This window comes from Melampsora larici-populina (assembly GCF_000204055.1).
Source record: "Melampsora larici-populina 98AG31 unplaced genomic scaffold MELLAscaffold_22, whole genome shotgun sequence".
Taxonomy (NCBI): domain Eukaryota; kingdom Fungi; phylum Basidiomycota; class Pucciniomycetes; order Pucciniales; family Melampsoraceae; genus Melampsora; species Melampsora laricis-populina.
In genome coordinates, this window is record NW_006768786.1 from 935,261 (window position 1) to 962,117 (window position 26,857).

A 26,857-nucleotide genomic window follows, 5' to 3' on the forward strand; every position below is an offset into this window, starting at 1 on the left:
GCCTTTGAGATTCAACCCATTTTCGTATTCAGAGACTTGCTGGTCAATTCATGGTTGAATTCCTTGGTATACTCTGGGTGTTCAACAACTGCAGTTAGAGAAGAAAAAGGACTGGTATGTCTGGTCTACGTATAAGCCTGGCTTCTTGGCTATCAAGTATGATGTAAAACTATTGTCGACATCTATCTCCTGGAAATATGATCGCGGCTCACATTTTATGTATGTGAAATGGATGCGTGGATGTAGAACACGCAGTTCATATCTTTGCAAAACTATCCTGAAAAACGTAATCACATATTAAACAAAGCGTTCAAGTTGTCTCTCATCGTCCCACTTGTGCTAATTGAATGATATTGAATGATTTATCACTCATGTATGAGACTCCTTTCAAGTGGCTAGGTTTCTTTGTGTCTCATTTATCACTGTCAATCTTCAAGCTTTCGAAGAGATGAATGAAAAATTGATCAACTCAAAGTCCCAAAACTCAGCTCAAGTAAGGCCCTCGCGAGGCCAATGTTGAATTTGTAGTACAAAATTCCCCATCATTCACATCAATCACAGAAGACGCAGTTCAACTATTTTTTTCATTTCAAAACATGAAAACCCACAAAGCAAAAAGAAAATGAAGAACAGAGGAGAATATAAGACGATTGTGAACTCCTCAAAACGTATCCAGATCTGTATGTTTGTATAAATGCTTCAGATCTGCTTATCTTTGTAAAAGTCATTGGTCTTATCGAAAAATATAAATTTGCTACCTTTTTTTGTTGGTTACTTCTTTTTTGTGAAAAAGGGTGTTTCAAAGATAGTGAACACCGAGGAACATGAAGATTGAGGAAATTAGAGTGATGAAGGAAATTGAAGACTTGTGGCTTCCAGCTGAGTTTTGGGCACCTAATGAAGCAGGCGATGTTCCGACAGGAGTGATTCCAACAGTCTCGGTCTAAGACAGAAAACATAAGTTCGAATAGATGTCTAGGAACCAGTACCAAATTACTCACATCGTTGTTTGTGTTAGGAATAGGAAACGTCGGAGTAGAGTTAGAAGCTTCAAAAAGTCCATCAACTAAATGAATCACACCAGACTTTGTCAAGATATCAGATTGAACAATCTTGATGGTCTTGTTTCCCAACGTCGCAGTTGTCTCGGCTCCGTCCTTGGCGAAGTGGATCTGACCTCCTCCGGCTGAAACTGCTTCGGTCACATTGCCAATGACTGTCGAGTAAAGTACGGTACCCTATTTTCAAGAGTGTGCTAACGTTAGCCAAAAGATTGTCAGAGAAGAATATTTTATCGACTCACGTTCACAAGGTGGTTGATGAGGATGCTTTGCAGGTTGCTGACGTTACCAGCGCTGCTCATTGCGGCATTGACTAACACGATCAATTTTTGTACGAAGGAACGTTAATCGAAGACTTCGAGGACATCAGAGTCACAAAGGCTGCTTACTGGGTGCAAAGATGGTTAAACCAGGAGTTTGGTCCAAATTTTGGAAAAGTTGAGGAGAGGCTCCATTGACAGCAGAGACTAAACTCGAGAGCTCAGGAATCCCAGCAGCAACAGTTGCAATGGTTCCAGGAACAGTCAATGCAGTTGAGATCATCTAGATCAAAGACCACATTAGAAGGAAAATCCGCGAGGTTATCAGTGGATGTGATTTGACGTGGTGAGCATATAACATATGGGCCCGAACTCCGAGAGATACTCACTGCGAGTTGGAGATTAGAGACTTGAGTAGTGTTGTTGATTGTGATGTTTCGGGTGGGTTCGATGACGGTGAGCGAGTTCTGGTCGCCGGCGAAGACAATGGCTTGAGAGTCATTTCCGGCTGAAGCAGGGAAAAAATGTTCAGTCTTGGCCAACGCGCGCAAGAAGAGAAAGTATGATACTCACGTAGGTTCACGTACGGTTCACCGGCCAAAGAGCTACGAACAATGGCATGGCCACCAGCCGGGAGTGAAGCCGAGTTCAAAAAGCCCGGTAGAACGTGGTACTTGAGTAGGGCTTGTACGTCGGCAGTGTTATTGGAGCCGGTAACGTTGCCGAGTGCCGAGAGAGCCTCATTGGATGGCGCGAGGACAGTGTGATTCCCTTCGGAGAGAGAGTTGACTAAACCTTGACCGCCGGGGGAGGCGAGTAAGGCGGCAAGTGAGGTAAGACCCGCGGCTCCAAGGGCGTTAGTGACAGTGGTACCATAGTCACTCAACCCAGTGGTACCATTGGCATTGGCAGTGCCATTCGCATTGGCAGTACCGTTGGCATTCGTGCTGTTGCCGGCAGGAGCTGGACGAACACACAAGCAAAAATTGATATGAGAGACAAGCCGGTAAGGTCAGCACCATGCCACAAGACAGAAAAACGCTTGAATGTGGAGTTTGTAATAAATCTAAGACTAAAGAGGTGGACCACTGGGAAGAAAGGTACTTTATAGTATTGTGACGCGCTGTTGAATGAACGTCACGAGTTCATCAACGGAGTATAACAACTCTTGGATAAGATGTGGTATTCAATGAGACGTGATAGTGTGATTAAGGCCTGACGGAGATGTAAATTTTGAAATGATTGGATTTTACCTGTTGTACCATTATTGGAGGCACCGCAGATCGAGTTCACATACTGAAGACCATCTAGATTGTCGGATGAGTTACAGTGGTCCCTAGATACAAGGAAGAATGGTCAGTTTGGGCTGGAGTGAGAAACGCAATTACTTGAAAGAGGCATCAGATTGGTCGTCATCAAGTGAAGAGCAGACTAACTTTAAACATTGGTCATAAGCACTGGCGAAGATTGAAATTGAAGAACAATAACCTTCAGAGACTTTGACACGAGCGCAATTTTGAATACAAGGTGAAGCAGTTGAAGGAACTTGAGTAGATACGTGATTGATGAGATGAAGATAAAGGAAAGGCAAAGAGATGAGAGTAGAGGAATGCATGATGACTATCAAACTGAGGGATGAAGACGAGTCTTGATGTTGTCAGAGTGTTCAAGGGACAGAATGGTGAATGCTATAATCTGAGTGAAGAGTGAGATGACGGAAAACAAGTATGACCCGATTGATTGACTAAATATTAGATTGTATAGTAGGATGCGATGATGAGGATGTTAAATGGTTTTTGTGGATGATGGAAAAACAAGTGAAGGGGGTGATGTTGTAAATGGATGGCAGTTTATATGGTTTGCTGATTACCATTCTGAGCTCACAATTGTAGCACAGCCATCGGATTGCTTTTCAAGAAACACAAACAATGGATCGACGCTGAGGTTTGGCTGCAACCCTACCTAACGTTGAAATCCACCTACCAATAGTGTCATTCAAATTGCTATTGGATAGTTGAGAGCCGAGGGGGCGCGAGCTTACCGAAGGGGTTGAAGATGAGTGGAGAGGAAGCAAGGAGATGACGAAGAGATTCTTGCTTAGCTAAGAAACTCATCTTCGTCATCATCATCATGATTCAAGTCCATTCATCTGATCATGAACACTCCGATGTTTGCCGCCAAAATTTTAGTTCTCGCTCTTCATCCTGCTTATGTGTGTTTTCGAACGGAACCGAGCGGAGTCTTGAGGTTTACCATTTCAATGGGCCTCTTTGGCAACGTTCTCGTCAACCTTACAGACTCTAAACTTCAGTCCAAGAGCAATTCATTAACTGGAACTAAGTATGTAGATGATCCAAAGTCGGTCTTGAAAGCTGGAGAGGATATCTGGGCTATCTTGACCCTCAATCAGTTAATCCATCTCCGACTTTGAACTCATTTGACTCGCACTTAAGGGCTTTATGTTCTTAGAGTTTTGAAGTTCTATTGGACTTGGTCAGGAAGAAGTATTAGTTGACAATGTGATCTTCAAATGTGATCATCAAATGTGATCATTGGAACCATCATCACCTGTGGTAATTCCTTGGCTGTTTGATATATCATCAAATTGAAGTTGGATCAATTTCTGGTAAATCACGATGACCAACTCAATTCATTGTTTCGAGTCCCCGACGATGACCTTGATTCTGCTCAAAGGTTGAGGATATGTTACAAACTCAGATCAGTTGACAATCAAACCTGTTGAACTCGGAGAAATCATCGAAATGTAAAATTATTCGGGTCAAGTGACCAGTCCAAGAAGACGATCCTCATTCTCGGAAAGGTTTTATGAGTCATCCAAGTCAGATGAAATTCAAGGATTTCATAGCGATCAATCTTTGCTCCTGAAGAAGCAAAGTCTTTTTGATGGTTATGTTCGATATACATTTCGTGTACTAGAAGAAACGAAAGCTCTCGCCACACAAGCACATCTTTGCATTCTGTTCAGATTGATAAAGCCAATCCACCAAGTAGTAATTAAGCTTGTCAGGACACTTTTTACACCCTCACCACAATTGGGGTACGCTGCTACCTATGCACTACCTCGCATAAGTCTGGCTCCAATGAGGTTATGAACCGACTCATGCCTGAGCCTATCGTTCGCTATACCAAGGCACATTACAGTACATACAATAAATCGACCAACGATACTTGTTGTCATTGAATTGTTTGATTCCCAATGATCGATCAAACAATACCTTGTCCAAACGAGCCAGAACCGAGTTTGTCTCACTGAGATGTTAAAATCTTACAAAATGTGTTTGCGGTCAAGTTGATAAACTTAACCATCAAGTCCCTCGCTGCTTCTACACGCAGACTCGGGGACTGAATCCCAATGACATTTCAAACGTTTTTTCATTTCATCGATGTCATCGATAAACTTTCACTCGAACCCTTGAGCCACATACGTAGCCAAGTCATTTGCACCTGAAACTATGTTCCAGAGCAATAACAGTTGAACAACTGTGGATCATTGCTCAGCGAGTCTATGATACACAGCAGACGGAGGATCAATCCCCATCGTCCCAGCAGCGCAGAATGGCCAGAAAAATCTACAAATAGCAAGCATCCAGCCGTCTTCTCTTCCACCTCATTCACTTTCATTCATTATCTATCATAAGCAAGTTTTTCTTTAGTCGCATTCAAACAAAATATTATATCCAACTTTTGACTGTCTTAACTCAGACTCTTATATTTATTCAAGTTTTGCATCGTATATAAACTTTATCATAACTCATACTTTTCTTCATCATCATCAAACTTCAACCGCACATATTTATTTATATATATTCCATCATGCAACGCTCAGCTTTATTAGGATTTGTCGTCTTGGCTTTACATGAATTGTCTGTTGAAGCCCTTCCATCAGCTTCGATCTCTGCATCAGCATCTGCCTCTGCATCGGCATCAGCCAGCGCCTACGTAAGAAATAAATTCCCTTGAACATTTCCTTGATTCAAAATTACATTCACTTATAAAGGTGATCCAAGAATGAAGAAACTGATAATTAATGCTAATCTATATAGTCGTCGACCTCCAGTACTGGTGGTACTAAGCTTTGCAAATGCGAGGACACTGGAAAACCCATTCCTTGCAAACCGGGCCAAACTCCCACCATAACCAGTCCTACGGGTACGCCTCCAAACCCTTCACCACCAATCACTAGCGGGGGTAGCGACGATAGCTACACAGGCGGCTCTCCATATCCAAGCAACGCCAGTCAAAATGTGCCCGATACGAGTACTCCTCCCTCGGGCCCGGGGAGCGCTAGCGGATATCCTTCACCACCAGTTATCACTAGCGGGGGTAGCAATTATCCTTCAACACCACCAATCACTAGCGGGGGTAGCGATTATCCTTCCACACCATCTACCACTAGCGGGGGTAGCGGATATCCTTCACCACCAGTTATCACTAGCGGGGGTAGCGATTATCCTTCAACACCACCAGTCACTAGCGGGAATAGCGATTATCCTTCCACACCATCTACCACTAGCGGGGGTGGCGAATATCCAACAGGGAGCTATCCGAAGTCAAGCAACGCTGGTCAAAATTTGCCCAATGTGAATGCTCCTGCCTCAGGCCCGGGGGGTGGTATCGACAACAGCTACACAGGCAGCAATCCATATCCAACTAATAGCAACACCACTCAAAGTTTGCCCGGTGGAAATGCTGGCTCAAGTCTTAACCCGCCAACGGACAGCGCAACATATCCATCAGGTGACAATTCACCGGTCGGTAATGAATGTGACGAAGATTCTGGATCATACCCTGGCAATGATTCCGTCATGAAATCCAATCTCACCAATGGACCATCTGGTCCTGGTGGTGTTTCATCTGGAGACCTGGGCTCCTCAAAAGGCTGCCCAACCAAAGATAACGGTACCACCACAGCCACACCCAACAGTCCTTCAAGCTCACCTTATCCTTCTGGAAACACTAGCACGCCTACACCCGCTGGAAACTCGACCAGTCCATACCCAGACGGTGACCCAGACATAACTTCGCCTGTGAGTGAACAAGTATAATGTTTATAGCTTCTCTTGCTTCCTCTGACTGGTTTCTTTTTTGAAAATAATAGACTAGCATGGGTTTGCGTGTCATGGGCAGTGCCACTGGCTTAGCTGCATGTGCTTTCAGTATTGCCTCAGGACTGGCAGTCTTGTTTGTTTGAGATCCACTGCTTTATTGAGAGGAAAGGTAATTCTGAGACCTTTGAGAAACTTTTATTGAAATGCAACATACCTAAAAACCTATTAGATATCTTCTACAGCCATGATGGCCAGTTTATATTATAAAGGGGAGATGATGTCACACTTACAAAACATATCATTCACATCTTCTCCAACCAATTCCAGATGGACAATTTCTCTTCCATCATGTTCATAGAGATTTTTCAAATTGCTTTTGTTTTCTTTATTACTTCAAAAGAAATCCGGAAAAAAATCTGTTTCTTGAATCTTGATTTTATTCAAAAGAAAATTGTATGTCTTCATTGAAAAAAAATCATTCTTTTGAACCATTGTTCTTCACCAAAAAAAACATGATCCACAAAAAAACTTTGTTTACTTAAACTTACATTGTTCATTTTTTTTCTTCAACAAATGTCAACTTACTTGTGATCTTATGAAAATTTTATACATTTTTAGACTTTTTCCATTATTTGTTGGAAATAACATTAAATTCACTTGTTACAAAAGTCAACATGTTTGATGTGTCATTATTGCCTGAAGATTGAGGAGTTTGAATTTGATTGATCCTTCTTTGGACTGTGTCTTGTTCAGTCATTATAATATCATATTCATTTCCAATTGTGGCAATCTTTATTTAGGTCTTATTCAGGCTTTGACCTAGTGTGTGTGGGGGTTCCATAGGCCACAGACTGCCTGACCAAGAAAGGACTTTTGTGGGTAGGGGCAGGCAGTGGCCATGAGAACTTCTTGACTTTGTGTTTCTCTGGATTATGTGAATGGCCAAGAACACCATAAGACCTGATAATGATGTGCTACATATCAGCATACTTTTCCATAACCTCAAGTATGTGAAATTGGGTAAAAGGTAAACCAAGCTAAGTTTTGGGAGGAATAGGAATGTGAGAAAGGTTATTAAGTAAGGTGAAAGCTTTGAGTCAAAGCTGATTTGTAGGACTCCTAACAGTATTTGAGATATTAGTATAGTGATGAGATTGAGAAGATGGGAAAGTACTTGCCCTCTTTCCAACAGATGCGGAAAGGGAGTGATTGGGAGGTGAGGGTACATCTATATCAAGCCACTTCAATAACACAACAAGGATGATGTACACTAAAATTGGTTGGGAATATCAAACACAAACACTGGCATTGCAACTCATAAAAGAGAAGGATCAAAAATAGATGAGATTATAAAATAAAAACCACAGCTTTCATTCCACATTCCACAGTTACCTGTTCTCCTTGTGACAGTCTTGATTGTCTTTCAACAGATCTTTCTTTATTTCATAGAGCGTATGAATTTCACAACTTCTTGGTTTGCTGTATCTCTTAGCACTTATGCCTATTAAACTTTACCTGTTTTCTTAATACTCCTTCTTTTCTTTATGTATCTTCTATACCGTTCACACTTTTTGTGACTATCTGTAAAGTGGGTGGAATAGTTTTTGAAAAATGAAACAGTCTTATTTCTTTTTGGAAGTGTTCAACATAAATCTTTGGATTTATGAAAGCACATCTGAAGTGTATGAGTGATCTGAGGCGTACAGAACTGTGGAGATGAAAATTTCCACAGTTGTATTGCCTGCCTTTCTGGAAGGCCTGATATTGTCATGGCTCCATGCTATTGGACTCATACACTGTGTCACCTGTCCTGATGGAACTCATAGTGACTTTGTCAGGACCCCGATATGCTCCTAAAAGGGGGGCTGATCTAGAATTGTGACTTTTGAGCTTCCACAGAGATATGACACATGGGATTATGTATATAGCTTGCGTGATTTCTGCAAGGTTCTGCCCAGTTCAGAGTTGCTAAAGCTTTGATACATCTGATTGGAAGGATTAAACTTGTCTTAGAGCTATGGGTAAAGATAGGGACAAGATTCCCTGGAAGCTCAAAAGTCACATTTTCAGACACTACCCCTTATAGGAGCATACTAGGGTCCGGTTGTGCCTTTGACCACCAGTGTCAACCAGTTAAATTGCCAAAGTATACACATGTTTTCTGAAATTTTCTTCAGTCAACATTACATATGATATCTTGGTAAAGGAGAGCATTTCAAAGGTGCTATCTGGCATGGACAAAAGTTTCAAGATTGACATGTGTTTCTATTTTTCAGCCTATCAACTTTTCTCTTGAACCAAGAATTTTGCGCAAAAAAGGAAAAATAAGCAAAATGTATGAATGATTAAATTTCTAGAATTTTGAAAGACTTTCAAAAGAACAAATCAACACCTTTCTTCTAGCATGAGGGTTTTAGATAAAAACCATTCATATCCTGAGAAGTATGTACAGACAAAATGCTTTACAATACAAAAAGACCCTTCAAGGTGTATGTTGACTGATTGACATCAGATTTAGAAGCCAAAGTTGGGGTGAAAAAATGAATCAAAAGAGAAAGTAGGTCTTTTTTGATTCTGGTTTCTGGTTGGTGTCGAGGCGTGACTTTCTGATTTTGAGTTTTTTGATTCGGCTTGATTAAACTTTACAGCATGACCTCCTCCAGGTGCTCCGGTAGGATTAGGATCCTTATTTGGTTCACCTGGTCTACCACAAGAAGGTTGTGCATTCCTTTGTGGTGGCATTGGCATATTAGCTGGCCATGGAGTTGGAAGTTTAAATCCAGGATAATTCTTATCATGAGCTGGTTGATAAGTGTCTCTGTTTGGAGTCCCATCGATGTATTTCCCGGTCTTTCCCTCTTCCCATCCAAATGTTCCAGTCTGGGGATTAGCAATGGGATTAGTTCCTACTGTTGGTAACAAGATGATTACATTGAATCAGTCTTGGGTGGAGAGGAAATGGACTGGACAATGATATTCTAACTAAAAATTGTGAAGATCACTCACAGCCTTTGAAACCTCCAAGATTACTGGTTGATGGGAAAATGAAATCATTGTCAGGAATCAACAATCCATACCCTAGAGAAGCAGAATAAATTCCGTCACTCAACTGCCAGACAAAGATGTGTGAGTTAGTAGGGTCCGACACGAGTTCGGTGACTGGTGGAAATTCTGAAAAGTAACAGCAAGAACCATACGACTAGAATCGGGGTCAAGATCAGTAATTTATTTACACAATATGATTCAATTCATGATCACTTACGCAACCGTGGTATGTATCTTTGGAGTGGTCAACAGTGAAAACTGCCATGAATTGAACTGTTATCCCCAATTGATTGTCAGACGAGATGAATAACGATGAGCATTGTGATAGATGGTCACGGAAATTTCAGCGAGACATAGACTTACCGTTGGGGAATGCATTGCGGGTGTTATGCTGAGAAGATGCGATGTAAAAATGGTGATTGAAACAAAAGGCGTAAGCTCAAATCTCATCAGACCGAAGAAAGGAAGATTCAAAAAAGAAAATGGCTTACCGAGCACTCAGCCAGTTGAATATTTCTGGAGCACGATTTTGCTGAAGTGAAATAATGATGCAAATTAAGCAAATTCAATTTCTACGATTGCAACAAAAGTTTATATTCAATCCCTTGAGAAGAGAAATCAAAACTATATTCACGTGGGTTTCTGGCCATCCAGCCAGGAGAGACTTTATGATCATGAACAAAACCAGTAGCTTCATCCCAATTGGCTCGAACTACCGTGAAAAACAAGCACCATATGGCCAGAGTTATGCATGGTGTAGAGGCGTAGGATTTGATAGACATCTTGAATAGTGTGATATAAAATTGATCAAACTGAAAACCAAACACTGTGGTTACTCGTGAGGTCTAAACCCTTACACGCCTGGATGAAAGAAAGATGCGTCGAGCAAGATGAAGTATGAATGGAAATTGCAAACAACTTGCGGTGTTCACAAACTGAATGTTGACGTAGAATGAAAATGTAGAGCCGTGCTGGTACTCAGCAGGGCTCTTTCGAGCTCCAAGCTCAGGGTGTAGTTACACGTGATCTGCCCGTTTGCTGATAGAAGGTCTTGATGCTCGTGTATGGGCTGACCGCGGCTCAACACCCAATCAGAGTACACCTTTCAGGATTTGTCAGACCAGTCCTCAGGGATAGGGAATCCTTCCTTGGGATATGGAGTAGCCGTCGAATGAGAAAGCTGACTTGCATCACTTTTGAGACTTTCCTCACCTTGTCGATTACCAGGCCCTGGACGTTCCAAGGATAAAATTCGAGAATGGGCTCGCCGTGAAGGGGTACGGGGACTCGAGGAGAGTGAATTGGAGTGAGTCTTTTTCGACTCGTCATAGGGCTAACTTCATGTCATCCCCGATCCAACAAACAGCCAGAGTAAAAGGGGTCGGGTGAATAAATTTGAACCACGAGGCCCATCCGGACATGATCCTTCAAACAACACCATAGCACCGTACTCTTCGCCCCCGTACTTGATTTGTCAGGGCTTCCCCTATGCAATGCTACTCGGGCGCGACTCTGCCCACTTCCTACCAGATAATCACCCTCTTGCTACTGACTTTCGAGGCTGAACCAAAGGCAAGAAAAATGATTTTCATTCAATCCAGAGTCTTCTGAGCACTTGTGGCGAACGCGTATCCATACTGAAGAGTCCACCATTCCATAGGAAACGACCTTGAACACTTTTTTTACTGATTGACATGTTATTTTTGCGCAATCGCATCCGAATCTTAAACGTATTGATCTTGAGTCACAGTGTGATCTCAACACATCCATCAGGACCTCAGGCTCAAAGTCCTTCTGGGTTCATTGCCGATTATCCTTACTGAATGTAGAAATTAATTTCAAGTCACCTCTTAATGAGTCTTGCATAGTTATGCTGAGTCTGATATGGTATCTATGTTGGACTGAATTATCATGTCGTGCATATCATTATCTTGCATATCATTATCTGCACTAGAAGCGAGATGTTTCAGACTGCAAAGTTCCAAAGTCCAACTGTTTCAGGAGCTTGTGTGTATGTACATATGTCATACTCACATGTAACGCCTACTATGTTATACAGACTACCCTACAGTATAGTACAGATCGGGCTCAACCGGTCCACTGACTGAAAAAAAGTGGAATTTTGTACAATGTGTAAAATTTGATTCGCCAACCATCGAACTTCACACAATTTTTCACTCTGGCTCAGCAGACAATTTCAATTCTCATTGGGATCATCAAAGCATAGTAGCGTATGTCATTTTATAACTCATCAACAGGATATATGTTCAGAATTTCATCCTTGTTCCGCATTACCAATTTGCTGCCAACAGTTCTTCACCTTGGTCTTTTTGCTCGACAAACGGTCCACACTTCAGCATGTCTCTTGACTCAAGCCTCGTCTTGGTTCAACCTAGCCCAAGCATGCCTTCGGCTGAAACGCTCCCTGAGAACCTAGAATTATCATCTGGATCAGCAGCTGAACAGAATGATAGTCAAGCAGCCAATGCTCCTGATGAAGAGGAACCTAGTCAGTCTTTTCGAGCGTTCTTCTATCCTTCTACCTTTACTTGATCATGATATATGATCAAAGTCTATATTAGAGCCTATTCGAACCAGCATATTGTCTACTGGCTTGTCAAATCCGCAATCTCAATTGAGCCGCTCTAGCGTCGTAGTCAACTCTCTCAGCTCCCAAGACTTATTATTTTATTGATGATTTTGATTCTGACACATCGCTCTATTCGAAACAGAAATCTTTGAGCTGTCCATCTTCATACCCAGGCCATCATTTTGCGAGAAGATCAAATTTCCATCCCTTACGGACGCAGACGGAGCCCCGATAGAATCTCCCTACCTGGAGATTACTTTGACTACGCAAGGATCTGAAACCATCCGTGATTTACAACAATCCGTTATGGAATCCACTGAGGGCTGGTGGTTGGGAACTTTTGGACTCACCACCGTTCAACTTGATCAAAATGGACAGCCTGATCCGAAATCAAATATCTCTGCCAAACGGACAATCTTGGGTGAATTTGCCGAGCTATCTACCGCCTTTACGGAAGAGAAGTACAAAGATCCGACTTTGAAGCGTGCTTTGGAGGCCGTCAACAGTTAGTCAACAAGCTACTCTTATCCCCAGTGGTCCCCAATCCTCACAGATCTTTGACATACACTGTTTTGCTGTCAGTTGATTACAATGACTACTTCGCACGGTTGCATGTGATCCGAGTGCGAGATGTCTTATATAACCAAGCTCCTGGATTATTAATGGGCAACACTACGCCTTTTGTGACCTATGATCCTACTCAAATCGGTCTCTCAGGTGGTATCAGCGCATTCCCCTCGATCCGTGGCTTGGATCCTGAATCCGATGAAACCCGCTCTGGGTTGATTGAGCCTAGTGTTGCAGAGTCAGCTTTGGCTTCGGGCAAAAACAAGAAGAAGAAAGGTTCTGAAATGGGACAATTATCTATCACTCCGGAACCAGAATCACACCCGTCATCGATTTCGGACTTGGCTGATTATTCGTTCAGCCCAACTAAACCCTTTGAAGCCTTTAACGTCATTCGAGAAGAATTTGCAAAGTGTTCCAATCACCCTCCGGCTCGGTATGTGAAGACTTTTACACTGTCGACTTGGAACCCACCTCCTCACCCGCTCCGACTACAAGGTCATCATTTATATTTGACCCTCACCACCCTCGAAAGCGAGACATTCCAGCTCACGTGCCATACCAAAGGGTTCTACATTAACAAATGCACCAAATCACACTTCGATCCATCCCCTCGAGCTTCAAGTCCCTCCTCATCAAAAGCCACTTTTTACCACTCTCTATTTCAACTCATCTGTTCAATCTCGCCATTGTTCGCTACTCGGCTCTCCGAAACTTGGAGTCGAGCTCTAAGCCCATCTCTTCCGGATTTCTTCTCCTCGATTCCGATCACCAATTGCACTCCAGCATACCCTTGGCTAGTCAATCCTCCGAAGCATACTGCCGATGGACTTCGCCCTCAACTCGCCTTCCTTCTCACAGGAAGTGTGACAGCAGAATGTCTTCCCCTGGCTCGAGATTGGGCAGATGAATTTGCTCAGGTTCGAGAATTACCCAGGAAGACGTTGCCGGAACGTACTTTACGTGAGCGACTGTGGAATCGTCTTCAATTCGATTTTACCATGGCGGCCACTAGGAGCGTGATTGCTTGCAATGCTGGCGATGTTCCACCTCTGAATCCACATGAACCAGAGACTGCGTGGACATTTGTTCAGAACAACATGCTGATCAGTCGAGCTGCAGATCCGATTGCAGCTTATGACCACCTAGGTGGCGCAGTGGCTGCACGTGCAATAGCTAGCAAAGACTTGACAAATATCAAGCACCTCAACGAGCTCGATATTCCGGGTGTCTATACTATGGGTAGCGCAGTGGTTGATTATCACGGTAAACGTTGGATTGTACAAGGTATGATCCCCGGAATCTTCCGCCCACCGGACTTTGAAGCCGAGGCGGCCAAACTGCTTGCTGCCATCGACACCACCCCCAAGGATGATGCATCAAAAGAATCGGAGCCTGCAGGGAAGCCGCAAGGGGAGGATGGAAAGCATGTAGATGACGAAGCTGAATGGGAAGATGTGGAAGGATCAGATGCCGTCGTGAAGACCGCTAAAGACGCTGACGTCGACTTTGCAATCCCGCCTCCCACGACCTACGAAATTTTGTATGGAAGTGTGGACATCGAGAAGCCCGAAATGGGCTTAAGGTCGGATCCACAATTCCACAAGCTAGCCGCCAAGGTCGCAAGCGGATTTAACCTTCTCGAACACAAGGTCACCGATTTGACTGGTAACGCTCATCAGCTATGGCTCAGCGCTGATATTCATGGAATTAAAGCTACTGACGGTAGATATTACCTCATTGATCTTTGTAAGTGATTTTTTTGCCAGGAATGTTCAATCTACCCCGTAAACTGACGTAGAAGACGTTGTTCACCTGCTCAGATCGTATGACACCGCTCGATGTACTGTTCCTCAAAAACGATTTCAAGGGTCCGATTTTGAACGAACCTCCTCCTAACCCTGAATCCGTTGAGGGTACCGACAGTGACGTGACACAGGTTGCTCCAGAATACCCTCACCGTTTTACCCTCATACGTTCCGAAGCTGTCTCGGCATTCAAAACATACAAGTTTCGAGTTTTTGCTCTTGATCAACTTACCAAGCGTCAGAAAGAGGCGTCGGAAGCTCCATCTGACACTACGGATGGCGAAACGAAAAAGAGCCAACCCCCCAAGGCCAATGGCGCAATATTAGAAGAAGATTTTAAGTTTGGCTTAAACCCCGATGCGTGCGTTGATCGAAAAAGCCAGCCTTGGGAGACATCGGTCGACAAAGATGAGGAGCAGATTGCCACCGTCAAGGAACTGTCAAGCTTCGTCCGACAACAACTTTTGCCCACTGTGGTACAAGAGTTATGTGAAGTAAAAGGGTTACCGGCAGATGGAAAACGTGTGAGCGACTTGTTACATTCGCATGGTGTGAATATTCGATATCTTGGGCATGTGGCACACCAACTCGAGTCAGCTGCCAACAGTTTTGGTGTCGCAACTGATCATAAGGATGATCAGCTCGTGGTCTTGAAAGCCAACATCGGAATGTTGCACAGCGAAATGGTCTTCAGAGCTTGCAAACACATCTTGAACCGCTTACTAGAACAAAGTTCCCCAGCTGGAACATCTCATTGCATTTCACATTTCTTAAACTGTTTGCTTGGTACTTCTCCTGCTATTCCTCACGAAGCTGATTGCTTCGATAGTGATGCACAATGGATATCTTACACCAAAGAAGGCCTTCAAGCTGAAATCGTCCAAGAGGTTCGAAGTCGATACCGCTATGCGCTCCCAGCGAGCTTCTTCAGCGAGCGATTATCTGTGACAAAAACGCAGATGCTACGTGAGCTTTGCACGCGGATGGGTATTCAGCTTGCTTTGAAGGATTACCAGCTCTCTGAACCGGTAGTGGAGGCAGCTCCTCCGCCTGCCCACGTGCATTCAACCGATGAAGAAGAAGCGTCGGCAGACAGCACACCGATCGCTGAAGGGGCAGTATCAAGCTCGAACAAGAACAAAAAGAAGAAAAAGTCAAAGGCCAAGAAGCCAGCCACAAATTTCGGTACCGACAATTCCATCGCTACTCAAACCTTTTCCCCTATGGATGTATTAAATCTTCTACCGATCGTAAGGGATTCGACCTGCCGTAGCTCAGTGGCTGATGAACTTTACGCCGAAGGACGAAAAGCTTTCCATGCAGGCCACATCGGATTAGGTCAAGAGCTGTGTAATGATGCGCTGACAACATACGAACAAGTCTTTGGTTCAGTTCACCCTGAGATGTGTCGACACTGGCATTCGCTGGCGATCATCTACCATCAACTTTATCAGCGTGCGTTGATGGAGTTGACCGAGCACAACGACCGTTTGGAAGAACTGAAGTTACGTTGTCTATCCGCGACTACCGAAACGGAGAGGGAAACGTTGAGAGCTGAAATCCAAGAAGCACAGAAAGACAGAGACGTTGAAGGCATGAAGGTTGAGGTTGAAAGCTATGTACAATTGGCTGCTCAGAACTTACGACAGAGTGTGATCGTGGCTGAGCGAACGTTGGGGCTCGACCATCCCGAAACCATTCAACAATACTCTGACCTATCGGTGATGGAATATACTCTGGGTAACACGAAGACAGCAATGAGGTACACAAAGCACGCATTGGATCTCTGGTACCTAATCTATGGACCAGGATGCCATCCCAACGGTTCAGCCGTGGTGACCCATGCCGGCTACCTTACCCAAACCAACTTAGAAGCATCAAAGCATTTGAGACCAGAATCCATCTTTGAATTGTCTCAAGTCTTGATTGGAAGTTTCTATGGTCAATCGTCCGGTAAGTTTGCCGAAGCGACTCTGATCCTTTCACAAGTATACGCCCAGGGTGCTCGAAAAGATCTAGCCGTCAGGTATGGTGAACAGGCTAGCCAGTTGTTTAAGGATCGGTGTGGAGCAGACCATGAGCAAACCAAACTGGCTATTCAATTCACTGAAGCAATCAATAAATCAATCGAGGCTCAAATCAAAGGAGATGAAGAGAAAAGTGCTCGATTGGCAAAGAGACTTGGGTTAGACCCTAAACGAGCAGCGACTCTTCGAGCACGCCTAACTGCCTCTTCAAGTCACTCGACTCAAACCAATGGTCGACACCAAGAAAGCATCAAGTCGGACTTGAGAGTACCTTCCTCTTCGAAACCTATCGCCTCCACTTCGAAGATCAGTTACCCACGTAAGTTTGATCTAAATTCTCTACAAACAGATTAACACTATTGACATGTTTGTGCCGCATTTTTGTTTTCTAGTCAAAAAGAACACCAATACCGCAACGATTGATGAGCTAGTGAGATATATCCAGGGTTCAGGTTCACCTACAAAACCGACAAAGGTACCCATCAGGACCCGTGCTCGTTAACGAAAGTTGATCATACCTTGACATCCTTGACCTCACATGATCAGCTTGAATCCAACAATGCAACATAGACAAATCCAACTCAAAAAATAGTAGAAATACGATCTCAGCAATTCTCTTTTCTTGTCAATTTTATTTGTTGATCCTAAAGGCAGATTTTTTCATTTCCTTTTTCACTACTATTGTTCTCTTCATGATGCAGAAATATGCTTCAAATTAAAAGATATCCCCTTTCGAATCATCAGCAAAAGACAAAAAATATAGCGTGGATAAATTCTTGTTTTCTTTCTTTGTTTAGTGCTATATTGGTCCCGATATAATAAATAATCTTGATTCTTTTCTCTAGTTTTCCTACAATTGTGTGTTTTTTGTTTCAAACTATAAATGTGGTAGAGATTTTTTCGGTCAAAATGCTAGTTAATATCAGAATAGTAGAAAATTCATTTGTCTTTTCTATTTTCAAGTCTTTTCCGGTGAGGCTTACAGTTTGCTTGTTTGACTAAAGTTGTGAGTCAGGTATGCCGATGGACACTTTTTAGCCGCGATCTCTCGAGCAAGTTTTGTAAAGTTCTCGAGTATACTGCTAAAATGTTTACTTCTTTTAGATCACATTACTAAACCTATATTGATGTATGTACCTAGTTCTAAATCACAATATCTTGTCCCTATTGACGCAAAGGATAGATAGCTCAATTACTTACACAAATTTATCAGTACTTGCAGTGGTTGCTATCAGCCTTGCCAGACATCTAGATTGATTTTGTAACCCTCCCAGTTGTGTCATGAATCTGTAGAGGATTACCTGAATTGCATCCTATTGCATCTCAGCAAGAAGGCTTGATGAAATGTTAATCTACATAGCCAAAGATTAACACAGATCATACTTGACAGAATGCCTGTCAACCCTGGCAGCCTTCACCCGCTGGGAAACCTGATTGTTAGCGTACATAGCAAGTTCATCAGGTCAGGGTTATAGTTCCTTTTGCCGGCTGATCCTCAAGGCAATCCTCATATGTATGCTCCAGATTTCTCCAGAAGGGTGATGATGTACTTTGATTCATCAGACTATCCGAGAAGTCGCATGCTTTCCAAAAAACCATCAGAAGGTCACTAATACTGGTCGTGTTCAAAGATATTTTCCATTCGATAACCTTCCATCGAAGCTCCAAACTATGGAGGTGTAGTGTGGAAAGGATAAGTAGTCTATTGATTACACTGAGGAACCATTTTAGCTTACAGCTTACATGGTTTCATGCTGTCATGCATCCTTCCTTGATCAGTCCGTACATAAATACATTTTGTAAATCATTGATCATTGGCAAGATCAAGGATCTGCGATATATAATCTAGAGGTATACTGACTGTTAGTGCAACATGCGTCACTCAGAGTGACGCAGTGGACACGCCGCAGTCAATGTGGATGGGCTGTGTGTGACACTCTGAGTACAACCCCGCACTCTAGCTGGAGTAATATTCCTCATGGTGATATTTATTCAATCTCTTCTCAAATTCACAAGTTTACTATAAACCTCGCGTTCTTACTAGTTTCTTTCTATGAATTTCTTCTATCACCTTTGAAATCTACTTAGTTATCTCTCGGCGCTAATCTGCGCTCTCTTTCCTTTTGTCCTCAACATCATCTTCCCTTTGCCCTGATCTAATCTTCACTGTTCGTGATATCGAAGTTCGGCATCTGATTCACATGATCATGACATCCAAGCATTTGACTCTAGATATCCCTTTGACGCATGACTTGGCTGGACCTCTTAGATCTCCATATCCACTAAACAAACCTAGTTTCAATCCTACAAATGCAACAGACGATGATGACTTGTCTAGACTAGAAGGGAAACAACTGAGACCACGAAGAGAATTCGTGAGTATAGGGATTTATCTGACTCTAATTTTCCAAGGCTCGAGAAATCCAGAAAACAATCTGTCACTTCAAACTGATCATTGACGGATTTTTAGCCTCAAAATCATCAACAGCCTTCTGAACCGATGCCAAGGCTTACTGAAGCTCAAAAAATTATGGCTCTAAGTTATAGAGACAGTCAAGACAAACGTAGTGCAGTCACCTTCTTATACTTCGCTCTGGGCTGCGTAGGAAAAGTGACATTCGGTTAGTCCTATCTTGCAATTTTGACTCCTTCCTGAGATGATCCCAAGATCCTCGATCTCATAGTCGAATTATTTTGGGCTTGAAGGGTTTGGGGCAGCTATGGCTGTTAAGGGAAAAATTGGGGAAACACAAGATGATGGAACCTTTAATACTGGTGTCATTTTAGCATCAGTAGGGGCTATAGCTGTCATAACCGCAGCTTTGGGGTTTGGAGCTGCTATCACTCGCGTGCACCTTAAGATAGGATGGACAATAAAATCTCTTGCCATCCTTGCTGGAACGCTTATTGCTATTGGCGATGGATTAGCTCGTACGTTAATTTCAGAGGATTGTTTTTCACTTTTCTTGAAATAATCAAGACTTTGATACGTATCTGTTCGGTTCAAGATTGTTGATGCTCCTTCTCTATCTAACCTAGAATATTATTATTCTAGTACTGATAACACCGAGTCTATAAGACTATGTATCTTTCCTCTTGTTATTGGAACCAGTATTTTGGCCATCACACTGCCTAATATGGTAGCTTATACTGAACTTTATAGAGGCAGATCAATTGGAAGTCAGTATTCCTTTAAAAAATTCTGTCCATTCATGGGTATCTCAACTGATAAAGTGTATTTAATGACTGAATTGATGATTTTCAAATCAGTTCCTTCCGAGAAACGTTCAATCTTTGCATTGGCTTGCATAGGTTGCGCAAATGGTTCTTTTTTTGGGGGGTGGGTTACAGGGGAACACGCGCAATGGCCATCAAGTTTTAATATGGGTATGTATACCATATCTTTCAAAATTTCCTTCTTTTTGCTTTTAATGTCAATGAATTTTAATGTATATTTCTTGGTTTTGCATGAAAGCTGTTGTCACTGTTGCTCTTGCATCAAGTTATTTAGGAGCCGCTATTTTTTGGAGTGATCATATTCGTGAACTTGCAAGTTCTTATCATGAACGTTTACTACTAGAAGAAAATGAAGAGAAAGAACATTCTTTTTGATCCCATTCTCACATTCTATATCCAATTGTTCTTCTAATTTTGACAGTGTGGTGTGATTAACCACTACTTCTCAACTCTACAAAAGCGGGCCTTAGTTTTTTTACACTTTCTCTGGATCTGTAAATATTTATGTTACTGAGGACTATGTATAGATGTATAATTTGCACATTCTTCTGAAGTAGACAGTGTAATCAAGGGTTGTAAGGCCTACAAATTGTTTGACATCTTGTTGCAAGTGATCTTGTCCTATCTTGTCCAGATGATCAGCAGTAGCAAGGGTACTTGGAAAGACACAGGCTCTGCATATGATCTACATCCCACAAAGCTAAACAAGTCAGATCCAGAACACAAATATGACAGCAAACCCACACATCACAAGACGTGGGGGCCTGCCACTATGCATTTTTAATTCTTTCCAACCAATTTGGTTCTATACACAGTCTTCCCCAAGAATTTGACAGATATATCTCTACAACTCCTGTTAGATTATCCACAATCTCTGTCTGTCACAAAACTACCTCCACCAAGCAAACAATAGTCCAGCCTAAGCCAACTTTGAAGCATACTCAATGTACTTGAATTTATACTTCAGATGAAGTATGAAGTACTATGACTCTGATTTTTATTGGATGTCTTTGGAAGATTGAATCTTGCAATTTTCTGAAATGGCAGAATCATTCTTAAAGTTGAGCCATCATGAAATAATATACTAGTATTGCTCATAACCATCAGATCAGACTGTGAAAGAAAAATACAGCTGTCTAATCTATACATAGTTGATGAGCTCCCTTTGAATACCTTTCAGAACATGGACCATGTTGTTATTGCCAAACCCGTTCTACGTTTGAACAGACCCCGGCTTGAGACCAGTTAGTAATTGGTGTGGCCCCAAGCTTGCATTTGCGTTTCCAATTGGATGAGCTGATACGGCCTGTCAACCACTTACATAAAACCTGTTGAAACACCATGATGAACCTCAACAAACTTGCAGGATCTCAATCCTGCCCCATTTTTGGATGGTGAAACACCTTTGGCAAAAAATTCACTAGTTCTGTTGAATCAAAGGATGTCAAAAGTGTTCCCTCTCATCAAAAAAGGAGACATGTCTTTTACCTTAACAACACCCATTCTTGTGCATCTCCAAGCAGTGCTTGCCAATTTTGATAGGCACTTGAAGATTATTATAGCATTGGATGGAAATGAATCATCTTGCAAAATTACCACAATGTATTCATTCAATTATCAGGATTGACTCTTTTTTCACTCACTGATACCAGGTTTATAATCCAGGCTTCACAACGGATGAACAAGGACCCAGCGCGGCCCAGGCATATTTATGCTGCACTTGTTATAGCAGCTGCTCAATTCAGTGGGATTCTATCCGCAATTTCCAAACAAAGTCTCATATCCAGAATCTTGAAGAGCAGTTGGCTTCTGCATGCCGGAAAACAGGTGGAAACAATGACATCCCCAGCCAGCACAGCCAGTCCAATTGCAACAGTGCTTCAGAAGGACATGTCCACCATACTTTCATATTGACTACCATGGTAGACTCTGACAAGGATGAGGTCTCTGATGAGCACTGTCAATGGACCATTGTCAAGTTCTGTTCTCAGAACCATTCCCAATCATTTTACTTCATGCATTGCAGGTTCAAAATAATTGCAGACAAAAAAGAGATTGGTCACAGTCATAATGACAATTCTGATGACCCTGATGATGCCACAATTGACAAAAATAGTTTTCCAGCCTCACATTTTGACCCTTGGCAGACAACTGAATTTGTCATAGATATTGAGGACAATCTGTCCTGGGCCCCATTCTCTGGTTTGGAGGTCTGTGGTTTTGATCTTATATATATTTTATCAATTAATTGAGTTTGGCATTTGATTTAAATGTTGCCTATTTGTCCAGAAACTGGTTGGATTGTTTATTCTTGGGTTGACCAGGACTGATCAGATTTCCCTTTTTGAATACAAAAGGGTTTGATCCTTCATTTCCCTCCTGGGTGTCAAGCTTCTGACATACAAGTCACTTTGTGATTTCCACCAAGAATCAAAATTATGTTATCAATTAAATGTTTCTGTGCATTTCACACCCCTGGGTTGACCTTTCTTCCCTATGTAGTTGAATCAAATATTAACACAAGTGCAATAATTTTAGTTTATTAAATTAAATCTCAGCTTGAGAAGTGTGGGTTGAACAACCCCTATCACGCAGGAATTAAGTAATCTGCACATTACTGAACACCCAAACTTCATGCCTGGATTTCCAACCCCAACCTCCAATATTGATTGTCTGGTACAGTCCAAGAAATGGTGAGAGGGACTATAAAGGGATTTACACATCCAAATGGTTGTTCTACCACAAGAGCGGTTCTACATTCTCAACCAAGCCCAGATGAGATCAAAAGCAATGATAATCCCACAGTTTTTTTCTCAACAGCGAACAGAAATGTTTGCCAAATGTCCTCCTGTGCACCAGGCATACAAATCTTATCCGGAATTCACACCTCACATTCATGCCTGTTTTGATTCCGCAATCCACTTCAATTCTCCACTGTTGATTTTAGTGAATTCCAAGGATTTCTGGAGGTTGTTTGATTCAATTGAAGGAGATATGCTATGGCATGCTTCTGAAGGATATTTGTGGTGATGAAAAGTAAAAGGATGTGGGTGGCAATTCAATAAGCATGCAATTCCATAATCCATGATACAAAAAGAAGGAAAGCAGATCTGTCACATACTCCTGGTCTTATATTGCAACAGCCTTTCCGGAATTCAAAAAGGTGGAATAAACATATCACCTTGCATTTTACATAAGCTGGTTTATCTCATAAACTTTGCAATCAGATGCATCGTTGGTTGTATGCATCTTCAGTTCTCACTGATAAAACATAATTGGTCCAATAACACGGATGATACCAAAGCCCTGTGGACTCTAGCCCAACACCCTGGAACCATTAGTGCTTTCAAAACAGAAATTGGGGAGCTGGGCGTAAAGGACATCCTTAACTACCTCAACTGCACATTTTTCAAGAATGTGCAAGATTATTATTGAGATCTGAACCTCACCCATTCAAATGTTCTTAAGACGTGAGGGTATAAACCTTGAATTTTTGGAACAGTTGTTCAACCATTTCCTGTTGTTAAAAGGTCTTCAGTATTTTTCCATGTTCACATTGATCATTGTATGAATTTGGTTATAGGTCCAGTTGGATTTGGCAAAGTAATCTTGTGACAACACAATTCCACATTTGAGGTATACCCCATATTTTTTTGAATTCACAACAGATCATATTTTCTTCTTCAGTTGTGTAAAGGGGGTGCACATCAGGGTCTTCTTGAGATGAGTCCATTGTGATTTAGTATTGAGGAATATGATGTGCTTATGAAACAAGTGTTTGTGTGTGTGAGTACTCAAAAGTGGCAAATGGGTCTGATAAGGTTGGACTCTTTATTGAGCCACCCTTGTGCATGCATGTGTTTGAGTTTAACTGGATCCTTTGTAAAATTTGTTTATATTGCATTTCAAGCTCACAACAGATGAACATTTTATAAGTTCATATCTTGTGCTACATAACAGATCCATCTTGTGTGTAACAATTTTTTGAATTTAGGATTGAAGGTGGAACTTCATATTTGATATCATTGAGATATGAAGCTTAATCCATTGCCACAAAGGATCTGTGGAGACTTTGCCCCTCTTTCAATTGAGATAATCTCATATTGGTACAATATGATCATGAAAGGATGACACATGCAATGGTTCATCCTTTCATGACCTGATTGAGGGCACAGATATCATGCCCAATTTTAAATTCAACCATGTTCAAACAGATCAAATTTTTCAAACATAACATGAAAGAACAATAATCAAATGCAGCACATCTCACATCCAATTGATATTGATTATTTGAGCTCAGCCTAAATCATGCAGCATAATTGCCATGATGGATTTGTTGTCATTACCAATCCTTTCTCTCTTGAGTTTTTCACAGCATACAAAGCAGCCAAAATCTATTTGACACAAAGCCCTTTATTCCTTTGCATTCTGAGTGTTTTTGAATTTTGTAAAGGTCTCATGAGGCAGTGTGTGTCACCTATCTATCACAGCCCAAAATTTCACAGAAGAAAACAATTCAAATTTGACTCATTCAATTTTCCTTCTTAAAATTCATCCAACTTACTTTTTCTTCTTTCCTCAACCTTTTTGGGCGGGCATGGTCTCAGGAAGGTTCTTCCCTTAAACACCTCAAGTAAGTCATCAACCAACCCCTGCCAATAACCCTGATGTAACACAGTCTCAAACCAAGAGCTCAGCAAAACCATTGCCCAGTGGTAATGAAACACAGTCCAAAAAGAACACACTCAATCACTGATCCACTTCTCAAGGTTGCAAGAACCCCCAGCAGCCACCTCAGATCAAAATATCAAAATTTTGACCCATGGATGTAACCCCAAGCGGTTAGTAAATTAGTAATGGGCTTTCAAAAATTCAACCACTTGATTCCTGCTTGTTCCCAACCCCCAAGTCACACAAACGCTCCTGCTCCTGCTCCTGCCCCACTGTTCACTTGTGAAAATTTGGACCAGTTTTGCATTGGATTCAAAGATATGGGTACGTTTAAGTCATATGCTCAATTATTTAGACAATTACTGAAACCTTGGAATCTTAGGACATGACCACAGCTCTGGTGGTCAGGACCGATATGGGCTACAAAGGAACCATACTTGCAAAGCAACTTCCCCCTAAGCACCCCTTGACACCTTTATCTCACTCACCCATGTGACTGGAGCAAGATTGCAGGTGTTTGATTTAATGGCCAGTCAGGCCAACCTGGATGAGCACCATCAGGCCATTGGTTGAAGAGCGTTCAGAGTAAGGTTTGGGTTTAGATGATAGGCTTGCAATAACAACACCCATTTTTTATGATATGGGCGCCACCTGCATATCAGATGATGGCCACAACTTGTAATAATATATATTTTACGTACTGACTTCCACACAAACAGCTTTGTGAAAAAGCAGCTGAATCTTTAGAAGAGTTGCTTATAGCACATCTACCCCAATCTTTCTACATATATATACAACATTGATTTATCATTCATCAGTCTTCTTTTCCCCATCAATGAAAAGAAGACTGTGAGTGACTGATTTCTTTATTCTTTATTCTTTATCTTTGTGACCTTCTTTGACTCATGTTAATCTCTTATGTTCTTAGTTGTTATCTTTATCAGACCCAAGATAGGACTCTGAACATATTTGTTTTTCCCGCTCAGATCGTGTTCCAAGACTTTCTCATGAATATGTTGCAATGACCTAATGTGCTATTGTACAATATTACTGATATCTTGAACCTGAACCGGTGACAGAAAGCTTGCCATTGGGGCTTAAACAAGGGTGATTATCCCAACACAAGTCTTTGGTCAGTAGTCAATGGCAAATTGGAAAACTTACAGGGCCAGGCCATAAGATATTGTTGTATCACACTTACTGACATATGAGTCCAACAGATCTGCTGCTTTGTGTCTTACAGCTGACTTTGAGATATTCACTGGGAAGAAAACCTTCAAAGAGCACCCCCACAAGGTGACCATTCAAGACATGCAAGACAAGCAGCTGAGCTTGACGAGTTATACCCTGGCCAACTTGCAGGTGATGAGAGAGATCATCAAGGGATTGAGTTGTCCACAGAGGATGATAATGGAAACAATGAAGCTTAGATCTGTGAAAGAGTTTTTTTGTATCTCTCACCCTTTGAATCAAGTCATGATTCCAATTCTTTTCCTATCTTGCTGCTTGTTCTTTTGCTTGCAGTTCCTGTAATGCTCTTTTTTTGTTGGGTCATGAAGTCAGTATCAAATAAAGGCTTGTCCTAACCCTGCGCCACAGCAAGCATGTTTTTTGGTGCCTTGCTCCGCAACATGCAACAACACCCAGCAGCAGAAGCCAGTAAGTACCACAACAAAAAAAGGTAAGGTTGGGCTGCATGGTCCCATGACCGTCACAAAACACAACAGGTGCAACAGCACCAAAACAACATCAAATTGTAATTTTTTGGGGGCAGTAATGCAACAAATATTGTTGCCGCCCAAAAAAAAACTATTGATCCAACACATCTTGTTGCACGGCGGGCCAGGCTTCAACCTAGCAATCTATTTTTTGGTGTGGGGCGGTCAGAATACTGCAACACCTGTGTTGCTGGCCCAGGGTTGATTGTCCTCATTATATAGGTTTGTTTCTAAACACATGCCAAACCACCATTCAGAGCAGAGATGCACCCTGGTTCATTTTGTGGGCGCGGCGTAAAAAGCGCAAAAAGGCGCGCCTAGGTGCGCCTTGAGAGGGAAAATTTGGTAGGGGTGCACCTGTATATAACTTATGGCTTGTTTGGGATTCTTCAGTGGCTTTAACTGAAGTTTCTTTGAAAACTTCACTCATTTATTGTTTCATCTGGCCTTATCTTCAGGTCTGCATTATATTCCAATTGTCAACTTAAAATCTGAACTGATTCATCCTTGATATGTTATATTTAGTTTGCCAGTCTCACCATTGGATGACTCCAACTAGCCTGAAGATGATCTTGGAGGTCGATCTATCACTTGCGCATAACTCAAAAAAGATCAAAAGCGAAAAAAAACAATACTGATGTCGGAATCAAAATCAAAAAGGACCACGACTTAGAACCTCAGCCCACTTGCTTTTTGGGACTTGAAGAACTTGAGGAGTTTGAAGGTGGAGTCTCCCTCAACAGAAGGAAAGCAATCCAGTATTCATGGGATTAGATCCTGATATGTTTACATGATGACATGATA

At 42.0% G+C, this 26,857-nt stretch overlaps 5 protein-coding genes across 5 annotated transcripts; 3 read left to right on the plus strand and 2 right to left on the minus strand.

The window, feature by feature from the left end:
• Positions 1–508: 508 nt before the first annotated feature.
• Positions 509–3,285, minus strand: MELLADRAFT_116732 (uncharacterized protein; the record flags this gene model as incomplete). Its single annotated transcript, XM_007410843.1, has 8 exons — positions 509–943; positions 1,002–1,238; positions 1,304–1,374; positions 1,451–1,604; positions 1,711–1,829; positions 1,895–2,284; positions 2,575–2,657; positions 2,758–3,285. 8 exons carry the CDS (start codon positions 2,934–2,936, stop codon positions 800–802), a joined length of 1,377 nt encoding a protein of 458 aa, XP_007410905.1.
• Positions 3,286–5,155: 1,870 nt separating this feature from the next.
• Positions 5,156–6,533, plus strand: MELLADRAFT_63877 (uncharacterized protein; the record flags this gene model as incomplete). The annotated part of the gene is made up of 3 exons (XM_007410801.1): positions 5,156–5,281; positions 5,386–6,369; positions 6,441–6,533. The coding sequence occupies 3 exons, from the start codon at positions 5,156–5,158 to the stop codon at positions 6,531–6,533; spliced, it is 1,203 nt and encodes a 400-aa protein (XP_007410863.1).
• Positions 6,534–8,904: 2,371 nt separating this feature from the next.
• On the minus strand, positions 8,905–10,217 carry MELLADRAFT_123445 (uncharacterized protein; the record flags this gene model as incomplete). Its single annotated transcript, XM_007410842.1, has 7 exons — positions 8,905–9,299; positions 9,397–9,419; positions 9,501–9,589; positions 9,653–9,708; positions 9,799–9,826; positions 9,927–9,967; positions 10,070–10,217. The coding sequence occupies 7 exons, from the start codon at positions 10,215–10,217 to the stop codon at positions 8,905–8,907; spliced, it is 780 nt and encodes a 259-aa protein (XP_007410904.1).
• A 2,659-nt stretch (positions 10,218–12,876) lies between these two features.
• Positions 12,877–16,781, plus strand: MELLADRAFT_36501 (uncharacterized protein; the record flags this gene model as incomplete). The annotated part of the gene is made up of 4 exons (XM_007410802.1): positions 12,877–14,067; positions 14,161–14,341; positions 14,416–15,909; positions 15,985–16,781. 4 exons carry the CDS (start codon positions 12,877–12,879, stop codon positions 16,779–16,781), a joined length of 3,663 nt encoding a protein of 1,220 aa, XP_007410864.1.
• A 1,847-nt stretch (positions 16,782–18,628) lies between these two features.
• MELLADRAFT_87725 (uncharacterized protein) lies at positions 18,629–20,448 on the plus strand (the record flags this gene model as incomplete). Its single annotated transcript, XM_007410803.1, has 7 exons — positions 18,629–18,802; positions 18,898–19,048; positions 19,134–19,358; positions 19,467–19,607; positions 19,698–19,814; positions 19,903–19,995; positions 20,219–20,448. The coding sequence occupies 7 exons, from the start codon at positions 18,629–18,631 to the stop codon at positions 20,446–20,448; spliced, it is 1,131 nt and encodes a 376-aa protein (XP_007410865.1).
• Between the last annotated feature and the right edge of the window lie 6,409 nt (positions 20,449–26,857).